General features: G+C 30.1%; 1 protein-coding gene across 6 annotated transcripts in view; it reads right to left on the bottom strand.

Moving 5' to 3' along the window:
* Positions 1–16,088, bottom strand: part of LOC113398778 (GRAM domain-containing protein 2B-like) — a 63,342-nt gene that overhangs the window by 35,121 nt on the left and 12,133 nt on the right. Inside the window, exon 1 of one of the 6 annotated variants that reach the window (XM_064216939.1) lies at positions 14,373–14,683. The exons of 4 other annotated variants lie outside the window; for them this stretch is intronic. In XM_064216939.1, the coding sequence (XP_064073009.1) occupies positions 14,373–14,593 (221 nt within the window). In that variant the 5' untranslated portion in view covers positions 14,594–14,683. Of the gene's footprint in view, positions 1–6,278; positions 7,059–14,372; positions 14,684–16,088 lie in introns of those variants that run through there. One more of the 6 variants, XM_064216937.1, reaches the window with a different exon arrangement.

Below are 16,088 nucleotides of genomic sequence, written 5' to 3'. Positions count from 1 at the left end.
CTACTGATAGTGCACATTATAGCTGAGCTATTATCAAAATCTCATGTTTATGTTCATTCCTTCTTCGATTCGAATTGATTGGCTATAGATTTTTTTTTGTAATATCTATTTTTTTTTATCGGCCCTATATAACTGCCGCACATTAACTTGTAAACCGTTCAATCGATCGCCATAACAATTCGTAGGTATATACAATTATTATACAGGTTTGACGTCAGTCGGGTTTTGCTACATAATAAAATACATTTAATTTTATTTAATCTATATTTTTTTATTAAAAATAAATCGCGAATTCAATTTTATTTAACGTAAAATTATAGGAGATCAATCAAGTATTTGTAAATTATCTATTACTTAGTTATATTTTAGATTTAAAATTATCCTTGATTTAATAATTTAACTAAATTGAAGCATTCCATTAAATCACAATAACAACTTTTTTTAATATTATTTATGTATATTTTATTACATTATTAATAATAAAATAGGAATTTACAACAGAAAACTGTAACTTGTACATACTCGTATTCAGTAAATGTTATATTTATTGTGTTTTCTTATGTAAGTGAATTATTATTGTTAAAAAGAAAGATGTCCCATCGAAACCAGTTGTATACTGAAAGTTACTCTTTAATTTTATACTTACTCTGTTTCAAAATTAAATACAAATTCTTAATACGTTTCCTCTATTTCTAGGTTGCTTTGTAAATATTTTCTTACTTGTTGGACGATGACTTAAGAACAATAGAATGAAATAAAACTACTCAAAATCGTCCTTCTCTCCCTACCATATGTATCGAATACATCGTTGGTAATCACCGAAACTTTGGCGCCATGCCAACTTCCATACGCGCTACGGATCCTCTAAAACGGGAAGCAAAATACAACCGAACCAATTGAAGAAGGACTCTCATATGAAAAGCCGCGACGGAATTAATTAATGTTTAATTCAATAGGGTTATTCGTCGTTCCTTATATGCGAACAATTCGTGGGCGGCGAACGTTCGCTACTAGAACGAAATATTTAATGAGACAAAGATTATACAAAAAAAAGAACATTAAAACTTTGCAAAAAGATTTTAAACTATAAATAACTTATAATACATTTTTAATTATGTAGAAAGAGAAACTCAAGGATTGTTCTTTATTTTTTACGCGTTACTTATGCTGGTCTCACAATAAACAATACATTATATGAAAACGCAAAAGGAAATTTAATCATCTTCAACTGATATAAGGATTTAAACTGCATATAATTCATAGTATTTGGTTGATGACGAATGATATCAGACGATGTACATAAGTCGGTTCTGATATTATGACCTTGTACGCGTAGGTGGGCAACAATTGCGCAGAAATCATTACGACATACCCCTCTGCATAACGCCCTGTCTGGATTATATTTACCCACTATAATTAGCTTGGTTAAAACTTAGAGAACGTTTCCGTTGTCGTCGTTGAGCCTATAAAACTACTTTTTGTACCTACGAAATTAGCTTGAAATAATGTGTATGATAATAATAATTATAAATATGAACGTATGTCTGTGATAACTCTATCTGACAGTTACTATTTCACGGCCTAGTCACTGATACAAATTTGATGAAATTTGTTACGAAACAAGCTTGAAACCCTTTTATATCTAACACCTGACGACTAATTCCTAAAACGGAACTACTCTTAGACCCTTGCATAGATCTATTCATTTTAATGCTTATTACTAATTAAAAAAAATTACATTTATATTGAATACTTGGATCAAATCTTCAAACTTTAAACAAAATCCTTCTAATCAATAAAGTTAAAACTATTACACCTTTTTCGTACTGGGAAGAATACAGTCGAGTATTTAACTATTCGTTTTTGGACATTACAAAAAAAAAATTAAAGTTTTTTTTTAATTATACGTTCTAACAGATGCTATTTAAATATTTATTGATGTTTATCGACATCTAACTTCGTTATACACATTATTGTGTATTTTTCCTTTACATATTACTTGCATGCAAGTATTCCTTACTTGCACTGAAACTAACTGATAGAGAAAGTTTTTGGCATAAAGCTCGCTTTTTGTCAGCATTTGTGCAATATTGTATTACCTACTACGTAATTGAAAAGGCGAGCCTATAGTCGACATTACTGGCATTTTGTTTTACTAATACAAGAATAACAACTATTATATATGAGAATGTATACTGATATTTTATAACAAGTGTAACAGACCTTACTTTCATCGAAAAAATTAATTAAAAACAACGATGTAACCTATGCTTTGTTTTATAGTTAGTTGACGGTAGAATAGGTGATAAGTGTGTGGTGACAACCCAGACGGTCATGACCAAAGCCCTATCCCGCCACCAAGTATTTTTCTTAATTTTTATTTAATTAAACAGTTTTTAGATGTTCTTATTTTGAATATTCTTAGATAATATTTAAATATACAGCATTGCATATTTATTTATATAAGTGCATAAATTTTCCTGAGTGTTCACTTAAACTAATAAAATAAAAACTAATATTATTAGCGTTAGCCAAAGCAGGCCAAGACAAATTTAATAAAATGGACTAAATGACCTTCATAATAAGGTCGAGAACTAGAATCATTTTTGGTATCCATAAAATGAATAATTGAATAATAGCGCTTTGAACTTTGGAAGTAAAATCAAGTAGGTACAAGTTGTTAAGTGGAATAGTGATGTATTATAAATAAAAATAATCAAGAACTGTTTTATTAAATCGCATGGAATACGCAGCTCCTATATTTGTTCTACTTGTTCTGCGATTGGAATAAGTTTACAGCTATGAACATCACCCGAACGTAACCGATTATTGTAAATACAGAAAAAAAACCAGTACCTACAGTATTACGCATGATATATTTATTAAATACAATAAAATAAACTAAATTAAATCATTTTTATTGAAACAAGTCAAATAACCTTAATTAAGCTACGTTTTCTTGATAAACGTAAATGTTATGTAATGACCTTTTACTTCCCGGTATTTTCGTAATTACAAATATTTTTACGATGTAATTAATAACAACCTTATTTATCTTATCTGTTCAGTCATTGTTATCTATAGTTTTATTTTAAATATACAAATAAGGTTTTACGTGATAATAAGATTTTGATTATATAATGTAAACGTAAATTATTGTTTTTTTTTAAAAGGACTTCTTTAGCTCACGTGTAATGACTTATTTAGGCATTAAGTTACGTACAGTTAACAGAAACATTTAACAATAGTGATCTCAATGTAACTACAGTATTTTTAGGTTTAAACTTCGATGAAAACCTCATTCAGAAGGAAGACTGAGCTCCGCAGTATGTATATACATAGATATATTACATATGTAGACATTCATAGTCCCTAGCAGGGAGACTGAGCTCCGCAACATATACATAGACAACTTTGATAATGATATTGCTCAGTGTGTATATTTTAGTTATCTCATATTATTATGTCTTACAAGTACCTACAGCATTTTAGTTTGGAATAATGCTAAAGTAATGGAACCTGTTCCATTGTACAAAAAAGGGCTGTCTATCTATAATCTTGGAGTCTCGCTTCGAGATTTTTGTGTCGAGATAGGAACACAATATGTTTATAATTAACATCAGTTTTATTTATATTCACAATAATATAGAGTTTTTTATAGAAACAAAGCTGCCATTCGTTGTTTAATCAGAGGTAAAGGTAAACTAATAACAGTTTTCGATTCCGCAAAGTCAACACATACTTCCTGTATATTCGATAGATATACTCGGTAGAATCTAGATTCAGAACTGGTGGTAGCTTTACTTAATATAGTTTATTAAAGGACGATTCAAAAGTGCTTGTAAAAGCCTACTTGAATGAAGTATATTTTGATTTTGAAGATTCAATATAATTACGCAGATATTTTTAACTTTGCCTATTATAAAATTTAAAACACATTTTTAACATCTATTATGTCCATTCCATTTTATTCTGTAAAATTGTATGTGTTAATAGTTAATGCACAAATATTTTTTATAGTGTTACTGATAAGTCAAGAATTTGTACAACTTTTTTTCGTTCTTGGTAGAATCTTGAACTGTAGCACTCGACGCATCAAAAGAAGGGACTTATCAAAGTACATTTGAATGACTGAATGTCTAAAAAACTATTAAATAACGAATACAATGAAATGTGACATACGTCAAGTTCAATTTCATATTTTTTATCATTACGTAAATATGTCATCTATTATAATTGAAACAAATATATCTTGGCCTTAACAACGTTACAGTTATTTCGGTAGTGTAGTTCAACGTAAACTAGGTCAGTAACATATGTTAGAAGTCTATCATTATAACGCTTGCGACATAAACCACGCAAGCATTTTGTGAAACACGATTCTTATATAAACTGTTTGTATACTCATATAAATGCTTAGTAGCTATTATTTAATACCAAAATGTTATTAAGAGCCGTTATCTTACGTTAATATTCTTTATAATTTACGTCAACTGCTGCTTAAGCAAACTTGAAAAAGCATATTACAATAAACATATCTATTAAAATGGTATTCTTTGAAAATTCTGTATTAAAGCTTATTCATTAATATCATTAAAATTATTAATATATTTTTTTTTTCTTGTGGCAATTTTGGTGGTGAGTGATATAATCACTTGCAACAGTAACCTTTTTAGTCTAGACCTTCAATGTCAAGACAACAGATGTTAATGTTGACAAAACATTTGCACATGTTCTTGTTATTCACAAATCTAAAGGACTATGGAGTTTGTCGAATGTTACAAAATAACATGTGCTACAATGTAGATAAACCAGACCTTATATGTGCCTATATTTAAAAGCATTATGCCTGTCAACACATATCTCTTGAAGAAATGTGTTTTCCCCGGACTTTATCCTTATGTAGTGTAAAAGCAGCATTTTAAATTCTGTATGTTCATTTTGTTATCAAAAATTAATATTAATTATAGCTTTCAATATAATTGATTACTGGTTAAGACAGAGGTCAGTAACCTAAGTATTAATATTTGGAACGGAGGCTAAGATCTATAAATAAAATCTAATAATAATATCCTTATAGAGATGTTCCTGAAAAGCAGATTCACTCAGACTTATATCTGAGTGAATCTGCTTTTCAGGAACTATTCCTAAGATTAATTTTAAAATTGGTAACCAACATATATGTATAGCATTAAAGTACTTATAATTTTAATCCTATCATAGCACTCGTATCATGTGACATTTGATTAATACTCTACAAGTAACACCTGTGTTATCTTATCTTATATAACAATAACAGATCAATATCGAACACTTTTTTCCTAAAGATAAAACTGTAAACTAATAAATGGCTCAATGGTAATGAGGCCAGCAATGTATCAAAGTACCAGGTTCTGATGTCTTGAATGATTTCTCATGCCTAAAAGTTTTAATATGGAAAGAATTGGTAATAATAGTGATCCCTTGTAATTAGACTAAATTGGATTTCAATACTGGAAAATGTTTTCATTCAAAAAAATAATATATTTCATTGTTTGAGTAGGCAACACAAAATATGAAAGAAAATTATGTTACATACACAGACTAGTTTTTTACAATCTTAAAAATATGTTGGTTCTGAGAAATTAGAATCAACCGGAACACAACAAACCTAAGTTCCTTTTTGGAAATAGAATGAGATGAGTGTGTGCTATCATATCAGACGGGCTTGCATAAAAACCTACCACCAAGTAGTAATTATATGATTTGAAAGTACAACAGAGAAATTCTCAATATCAATTGTTTATGAAAACTACAAAATGGGTTAGGTAACTAACAATGGTCCAGAACGTGCCAGGGCTGAACTCAGATTAGGGCGGCACACAATTGATCTTCATATAATATATTAATAAACGTGAAAATTTCATTATTTTATCTGCTTTGTCAACTTATTGCATCCAATAGATTATGCCACAAGAGGTTCTAATTTAATTTGAAAAAATCTCTCTTTGTGGGTTAATGATAAAAAAAATTGAGTAGTGTTTATAATATAATTGAAATAAATCAATAATTTAAAGACATTACACTTGATGGACTACTAATTGATTGCTAATATTGACGATAACTTCAGATGAGTAATTTATATCAATAATTTTTGATACCTAAGATAACAATTATAACTGATATCTAAGTAAGGTATTTATTATAATTGATACTAATTAATATTTATAGGTCTAAAATAACATTTTTATTTATATTATTTTTATAACGTTTTTTCTAATATAATATAAGGTTCTCACCAAGTTTTTCTGATGGTCGAAAGGCTTTTCGGTACTTTACTTCCACTTGCATCGGTATTTACTGAGAATCTATCACTGAAGCTTCTCTTCACCTCTGGTAGGCCCCGGAGGAATGTATCTTTCAAAGACTTATCTTCCACTGACTCGGTCCTTCTAAATTCAATGTCACTTTGCTCGCCCAGTCCTGGGTTTGAGGCTTTAGAGACAGTCAAGAATTTACGCTTTTGTTTTTTCTTTAAAGTATTTATGTTAGTGGCATCACATTCAGCTCCCTCATGGTCTTTGCCATATCCAGGTTCCCGTTCACCGAATCCTTGTACAAAGCAGAGCATAATATCGTCAGGATAATATGATTCCTTCATTTAGAAGGTCATAACCGCTTATTAACTTACAAAACTTGTTCGATTGAGACAATTGTATGTAGTACTTTTACTTATCCAATTATCAAGTCAATCTTCAAACAAATTCAAGTTAAATTTTGTTAGTACCACTGTTCACTATATTATATCTATATTTTGACGTCACTTTTCGTTCACAGCTCACACGAGACCGAATTTACAATAACGAAAAAAGTGAAATAGAACTAAGTAAAGGTCTTTTACTTATTTAAAAGAAAAAACACAAACTTTCTGTAATCTAATATATTATCGATGAATTGTCTGACATATTTATATTTTTTAAGTTCAGACTTCAGTTGTAAATATTAACAACGGTTTCGTTCGAAAACACTCGTATAACTTTATGCAACAGCTAACGAATACTGAAGTAGTAAAATACTAAACGTCGGAGCCGGCTAGCACATGCCTGCCCCCGCCCAGTTCTTATAGGACTAAAGGTAAGGCCAGACATGCGACAGAGGCCCACGATTTTTTGTGACGAGCTATTTACAACAATTAATGTCAAGTTACGCAATTCATTCTAAGTTATCAAATGGTTTAAAATAGTATCACTTTCATTTAAACTTTTTAATTATACACGATAGATGAATGCAATTTCAGTAGTAATAGTAATAGGTAAACTAAAATGGTCACATCCATGGCGTCAATGTCAAATTGTCGTCCAATTTATTACGTACATTGTAGTCAATTGATACCTATGGGTTAACACTATTTATATCGCTAGCAGTAAAATAAAGAAAAGGTGTTTAGATGTGTGGCGCTAGTTTAAGCTGTGAGAGACAGTTGACATCCTACTGACGCGACGGCAACAAACTTTGCGGTGAAAGGATATAAAAATATTTATGCGTGTCTTATTGATATAGCTAGTAGCCGCTCAGAATTTTTTTTTTTGCACGGGTGTCACACAATCGGTAGATATAGATATATATTCGACCAACATAGACCTTTTTTTATTTCAAACATTTTATGATAAAATATATATATGTATATATAAACAGAAAATACATTAAATAATTATGTAGACAAACAATGTAACGAATAAATAAATCGCATTTATCTATGTTTATTATCAAACCTGACGGATAAAGTTTTGGTCTCAAATTAATTCCTCGCATTAAAACAATAAAAATGTAAAAAAATATGGATTAGAATAATAGGTATTCATGACATAGAAATAAAATATACATTCTGTACTTGTTGTTATTCTATCTAAATATTAAATCTCGATTCGAAGGTTTATTTTATGTTAAATAATAACAATATAAGAAGATAAATTCATGTAGACTGCTTATTGATGTCTAATTTTGTTTGAAATTTTACCTACCTTTCAAAAGTTATTTCATTTTCAAGGAATCAACTAAATCTATCGCTTGCACATCGCGTGACTATTTCGATCAATACGTTTACAGAACCTGTAATAATTACGGGATCTCCTGGGTTACCGGGAACCAAAGCAAAGGGGAACGTTGTGAAAATAAAAATCAATCCAAATAATTTAGTCGAAAAATACTATAATATCAATTTTGATATAGTACTAAATTATATGTATATTTAGAGTATAATGACATATAGACAATTATTCCAGTTTAAAGAAAATAATTTTACAAATTCTAAACAACATTTTTATAAAGATATAAATAAACAATATGTCGTTAAGTTAAATAATAATCATTTTAAAGAGAAATTATTTATATTTATCTTTTTAAAAATGAACAGTAAGTATCTTTTAAAAACTGTAACAAAAACTGATTTTTTGCTAAAATTTAATCGCGCTGAATTTTGATTTACTTGTACGTATTTAATTTCACGTATATGTCTCGAGTACGAGATGAGTAAATACCTAAAACGAAGTTTGAAAGTAACACGTAGTCAAAAAAAAAAACGAAAGTTAACCAAAAATTGAGAAGCTTGTATTATGTACACCGTTTATTAAAAAACAAAAAAACATAGAGCGATGAATCATGAGAATTATTAATGTGATAATTTCATAGGTACGGAAAGAAAAGTGTCAGTAAGTTTGATTTATCATTTTGCCAATTTATGCCATATATACAAAAAGGCGAGAATGTCGTAAAATGTTAGGTAGATATAGATATATATAGAGGAAGGATGAGTGTGTTTTGTGTAATATCATCAAATCATAAAAATATATACTTATTCACTGACACTGACAGGAGGCGCAAGCTTATTCAGTTCAATCGATGTGTTTATACAATTATAAACAATTTTTAAAGAAGCAAACAAATGTTTACAATAATACAGGAAAAGTTTTCGTTATTGAGATCATACATCAAAGAAAAATTCCTTTCTGAAAATCTGGGGTAGCTGTCATCGTGTCAAACAATAATAAAATTAATTATAGATCTTAGATGTCGTCATTTAATTCAATATGATACGTACTTACACCTACACACATGGTAAACTAAATGTATTTTCTGAATAGGTAAACATATTGATGTAAATATTATTATTTAATATTAATAGGTGAACGTGGAAACTTATATTTTTATTTAATATTTTTTATATTTTTTAATAATTGTTTGGTATATTATAATAATCATTTGAAGGCCATAGATGTGCACATAAAAAAGGTTTTGACCACATGCGACAATATAGTAATGGAACCGAGAAAACTGTTAACGATGATTACACTAACGATTAAAGAAACCCGAGATTTAATCAGCTCCTCAAACACCACGGCCTCTCTTCTTTTATTTAAATCATTATTATGTTTGCTAGTAAAATGATAATATTTTGCAAAATATTTTGTTAAGCCAAACTCTTTCAAACGGATAATATATTTTAACTTGCCAAAAAAATTCTTTTCCGACTAAAATTGACATGTATTTGTATGGAATGAGAGCTGAGCGCACATCTGATCCATGATTATAGGCAAAATGATTTACATTTGATTCATCAGTCATCTTTGGGATTTGAGCCGTGATGGCCCAATAGTAAGGAAATAATAGCAATCGAAGATGGCGAATTTAAACCTGTTCTAGCGCCACTTAATTTTCATGTCTTGTACAAAGCCCAATTGAAACTTATAGTAAATATCATAGCATATCTTTATATTCTATTATCATATCTTTTTCGATTCCCATAGGCGTCTTTAGATATAGTTTTTATAATATTAAACGAAAGGTATTATCTCTATATCTAGACAAGTTACACAAATAAAAAAGCGACATATAATTAATTTGTTACGTTACACAAGATCCAATATTGCAACGATGTATAACGTACATATGTTTAACTGTTTTGCATGTGTACGATCTTTGTGCTCATCTGGGTGGGTACCAACCACTTATCAATTATTCTACGACCAACCAGTAATACTATCATCTGTTTAGTGTACTGTTTATTCCGGCTCGAAACCCTTACAGGTTTACTATTCTGTGACCTCTATTACCGATGACCACTACTTTCTACTGGGCGAATTGCCCGTTATTGAAAGAAATGGCAACCATTCATAATGTACCATAATTTGTTTTATGTATGTTGTAAATATTTCGTATTACTTTTGTAAATGACTAATGACGAAAATTGTAAAACAGGGCTTTTATATTTTTTTATTTCATGTTTAATATCAACATTCTTGTATCAACAAAATACAAAAAAACGAGGTACAAAGTATTCCTATTAAAACCTTGAGACGTATTTACTATTAAGATGCGTATAAATAATACTAAATGACGTAAAATCTGGCGACATAGTGCTTAAATGAAGGCGTGGCGGCCTCAGACATGAAATTTTGGCAAGTGTCCCAAATTCTGACATCCCTGATGAAAAACTGTGACAATGTACGACTTCGTAATACGAATACATCTTTATGAAATTACATCCGTGACTTTGAATGTTTAGAATATTTATATCTCGTATTTACGTTTCTACTGATAAAGTTACAAATTTTTGATTGCAAGTTTTCCAATTCTTAAGTTTAAATGGAATTAACTTTAATTAAAAATCAATCTGAATTACAGATAAGTGATAACCCAAAAAACCTAATGATCCCTTTGTAGAGTATTTAATAGATCCTGTAAATTTCGTTTTCCATTAATATATTGAAACTTTTCTATAAAAATATATTTTTAATTTCTAAACACTCAAAATCGGATCAAACTTACAAAGAAAATGTAAACATGCAATAAAAGAGACTCAGAGCAAATTTTGATAAAAAAAGCAATTTGCATTGTTACATTTTTGACACTCAATTTTACTATCCAAAAGTAAACTCTGATTTAAAAAAAAAGGATAACTTGTGTTTGAGATCCTCTTTTATTCCAATTTATCGCAAATGTTTGTGTTTATAGTTCTCACGTGACTAATCTACTTCCATGATAACATTTTTCCATATCGAATGTTGTATTAGCAATTTCATATATAGGAATACTCAATATAAAACTGTTAAATTAACATTTTATACAATAAAAATATCTATCTAAATTAACAAATTTTATAAGGACAATATTATTATGGAAAGTATAATATTGTTAAAATTTATTTTTTTAGGACTAGCACTAAATAGCCATAGTTATTATTATTTATTATTATTATTTAGTTCATGAACGCTTTTATATGTTAATCGGTTCATTCTTAATATGTACATAATGTTGTTTACTTCTCAGATCCGCCTACATAATATTTAAACTGCCAACTGAGTGTCTACGTCGTTGTACCTAATATTTCAACAGTTAAGGCGATTTTTTTCATCTTCGTTTTTCGGTAAATAGTCGAACTTTGGTCGAGGTGAGTAACGCGAAAAAAGGTGACTGTTAATATTTAAAATAATTTGTTCTGCATATTATACTGTGATGGGACCAATTAGTGGCAAAAATATTTATTTTATATGTTTATTTTACTGAAAATACGCCTATTGATTACGGGCTGAGTTGCTAATGGACTATTTGACTGAGTTAAGTGCCCGTATTGAGAAGTATATACATTTTCAATGCTTTGCCAACTATAGGATCTGAAACTAATTTCTGGATGACATAACGTTCGTGTCTGTTTATAAATTATAAATTACTAGATAGTTTAATTGTCAATTCCGCCGCAGTAGTATGTTTTGTATCTGCTTTCAATAAAAGTAATTATTATGATAATATCACTTTCCAATGTTTTAGCACCTAGTGATGTTAATGTTCTCGTGACCGATTTCGACACTGTCCGTACAGCACATATTAAAGTGCACAAATTTGTATACAAACGTTCTTTATTCCCTGAAAAATTGAAAACAATTCTGGTGCAGGATCATAAGGGCTTTACATCATATGGGACAAGTGTTAAAGTTACTTAAGAAACTCCTTAAAATATTTCATCGTCTGAAAGCTTAGAAACTGCATTCACGAAGTCCTTTATACAAACGGTATACTTTTATGAGAAAATGAAGCCCCATTTTCGAAAGTGGGTCATCTTCTTCTAAAGAGGTGTTTGTTTAGTGGCATAATACTTATATAACATTTATAATGTTCGTTCATCCAATGAACTACGCTTGAATGAATACATTCCAATCATAGACGATTGAATCAGTCGAAATGCTCTACAATACATGTATATGGATGTCATAGGACTCACATGTTTAGGTATAGATATCTTGGGCTAAATAAATCGAATATGAAATGAACTTTATTGATTTAATAGTTTTGCGTAATCGACATCAATCAATCACTTTTATGTTAAAAGCAGTTTTTTTTTTAAGGTTTTACAAACAAAATAATAATAATTTACACAAACGAAAAATCGAGCTGTATATTTACCTTTTCAGCCTTTATTGGATATCAAAAGACTAAACTTTCAGGTTTAAAGTTTTTTAACAAATTTATATAAAACATTTTTTTATTCAAATATAAATTTTAAGCGCGACATGTCATTTCAAATATTCTATCCCTATGATTTATACTCAGTAGGATATAATGACCAAGATTTATTCATCTTCGCCCATATCATTAAAAAACATACTCTGACAGCATTACATTCTGTGATATCTATTTTAATTTTCTATTTAATTTTTGTATTTTTGATTATGTTTTGTTTAATATTATAATTATGAATATATTCTTAATAACTGGCTGTAAGTTATAACATCAAAATAATATGAAAAGATGAGTTTTTTAAGAAACAAATAATTATATCATTTCCATTTTTTTTAAAAGTATATTTACATAGTATTATTCCATCATTTTAGTTTGTGGCGAGTATCGAGCGGACTTATATTATATTATTATTAAGAATATTTCAAAAGCATGTTCTGGAGGCAGTAAAAAATCTGTCATTATATATATATATAAATAAATAAATAAAATAAAATATATAATATTTATAATTTCTCAAAAAGTTTAAATCGTAAAGGTAGCTTATCATTAGCAGAGCGTAGGTATGATGGTCATAAGTGCATGAATAATATCTTAATCGTACTTTTTTTGAATTCCATCTTAATTGTTTCCTTATTTACTACCCGTATTCCTAAAATTGAAACCACTTTTAATTAAGCTTTAACCACTTTTAATTAGTTGTTTCCATTTCACAACAAACAAGTTTTAATTAAAAGGTACTTAGAAAATAACTTTCACAATCACTATATAAATAATTTGAAGCTACTTACAAAAACACAGTTAAAACAACTGTGCTAAAATTTTAGTATATTATTATCATCCTGATTCGAGAGTCGAGTAGACTCTCCCTGCGAGCTATCGTGTTGGGAATACTCCGCAGAGAATCGGCGTGGAGGTCCGTAGTCTCCTTTAGTGAGGCCGTCATCGTTCAATAGGGAATAGCGCAGATTGGGAACGGGTGCCATCTCGGCCCACAGCCACCACCTCGACGACTGGGGCTTTTAAAAAATAGGTAACAGTAAACCTTTTAACGCATCCTGCAGTCTTTCCGATAAATACCAAAGATGACCATCGCAGTGGTTTTAGTGGGTAATAAATAATCCATTGAATCAAATCATAAGATGAAATTATACAACCAAATCAATCAATTGAATCAAATTCAGTCAAATAGATATTATAAATAGGTTTTAAAGCCAAACCAAAAAGTACGTCATAGTTCCGGTTTCTGAAAGTTGGAGTGAGTACCTTGCCGCAGAAGTCTTATCTGGTGTCGGATTTTCCGTTCCTTCAGATTATGAGAATGTATCTTTGTTTGTGTACGTACTTGTGCATTATATGTTTTGCATTGGCTAGTCTCCCTTGTATTTCTAGTATTACTATTTCTGCCGGAAATGCATTGGTAACTCTACGCACACATCGACAAGCTTGTAAATATATAAGCGTCACGCACTCGGTATGTGTTACAACTTAATTTGGCTTTATATATATTTATTCTACGCGCTCGTTCTATCTCATTGTTTACTGTGAGCTAGTGATATTATACAAATCCTACTTTTAAAATCTTACGTCAAATAAAGGTAAGTTAAATAAGTATTCGATTGGTAATTGTCACACGTCGATGAGAAGTGATATGTATAATGAGCACAACCTTGTTAGCGTTTTCATCACCAGCTGAACATGTATCTATGATAACTTTATTCATTCTCTAGCTTCGACAGTACTCTATAAAATTACCTTCTACAAGATCGATCAATGAACTTTGTATACCTAAATCAAACTGTAGGTATATTTTAAGTATACTATTAAAATCTGACAAATACATATTATAACAATGATTATTAATAAATCTAAGGGAAGCTTACCTCCGACGCCACGATAACGCATCAGGCGATATACTCCGTTTACTTCTTAGCCAGGCTTTTCTAATACTTGCTATAGGAAGACTGTCGCGCCTAATATTCCATCGAACTCTCGAACGTGATCTTATCACATGCAATTTTTCGTTCTCATTTTCCATTTGTGTCTTCCATTTAGCCACTAGAAGTGTAACATTAATCACGGAATGCCAGTCAACACTAGACATTTAGGCAAACACTACACTTATCGGTTATAAAATAGAAGTATCACAAATAACACAGTTTTAATCACCAAAACATGATGCAGTCCTAGCTTGAACTGATTGTTATCATGCGTCTTTCTGTTATATATTTACTTTAAAGATAAGGCAGAGTTAAGTCAACAATGATTATATGCCTGTGAAACAGTAATTAAATTTAATTTAACGTGAAAACAATTTATTTTCATCCAACTTACACATGAGTTACATATCTCAAAAATTCATTAAAAAATGTATTGCTCTTAAGTGCGTTTAGAGTAGAGTTTTTTCCTACCCATTAGGAAAACGACACCGACAATTACAAGCAAAAAAAACAATGCCATGTGCTGATATAAAGCATAGAATCGATAGATTGATCGCTAAAAACTATCTCCTAATTTTCTTCCCTTTCCAATCTTATAATTTCTTATAATATTACGATTTCTACAAGGTTTTAAGAGCGTTAAGTATATGAGTATTTTATAATACAATACCATATTTAAAAAGCACGTGTATTCTCACTATATTTTCCTTGAACACTGAGCAAAATTGAAATTGTTAGTAAAAAAGACTTCACCGTGGATAATGCTTACCCACATTTGAATCCGCAGCCTTCAGTGAGCCACCTTGATTCTAATTATTATAATCTGAGCTCAGCATATTTTTTCTCGGCGTGTGTAAATTTTCTTTATAGAAGGTGACCACATGCCCTGGTTTTAAATGTCATATGTAAGGTTTCATTTAAAATGTACCTGTATGTGTAACTTTTGTAATAAAAATTAATATTACTCACTACATAATATAAATAACGATCACTGTGTCTTAAGTCTAGTGGCTAGTTTATAAAGCTATAGTCTTACAGACAGACTAGTCCTGCGATCAAACCCCGGTCGGGTTTTTTTTTATGATATCGATAGGCGGACGAGCAAATAGGCCACCAAGTAGTCACCACCGCCCATAGACAATGGCGTTTTAAGAAATATTAACCATTCCTTACATCACCAATGCGCCACCAACCTTGGGAACTAAAATGTTACGTCCCTCGTGTCTGTAGTTACACTGGCTCACTCACCCTTCAAACCGGAACACAACAATACTGAGTACTGCTGTTTGGCGGTAGAATATCTGATAAATGAGTGGTACCTACCCAGACGGGCTTGCACAACGCCCTACCACCAAGAAACTTGTTACTTACTACATATGCATGTGCACTATGATATATTCTGTGTAGTTATATATTCCTTTGAGAAAGGCCACCTTGACCAGTCACAGCGGACCACATTAACAGAAATAATACATATATTTAGTAATCATTCATATACGAAATTTTATCAATAATCTGATTCATGATTCCATGATGATACATTATGGAATACGTATTTTTCATTAGGAAACCTTTTTCCTAATTAACGTCCTAAAATATGTTGGTTTAAGTTATTAAAATGCTGGACTTTTATTACAATCTATTCATTAATTTTCCCGG

This window comes from Vanessa tameamea, chromosome 14 (genome assembly GCF_037043105.1).
Source record: "Vanessa tameamea isolate UH-Manoa-2023 chromosome 14, ilVanTame1 primary haplotype, whole genome shotgun sequence".
NCBI lineage: Eukaryota > Metazoa > Arthropoda > Insecta > Lepidoptera > Nymphalidae > Vanessa > Vanessa tameamea.
Note: the sequence above shows the minus strand (reverse complement) of the source record. Positions and strands in the feature narration are given on the sequence as shown.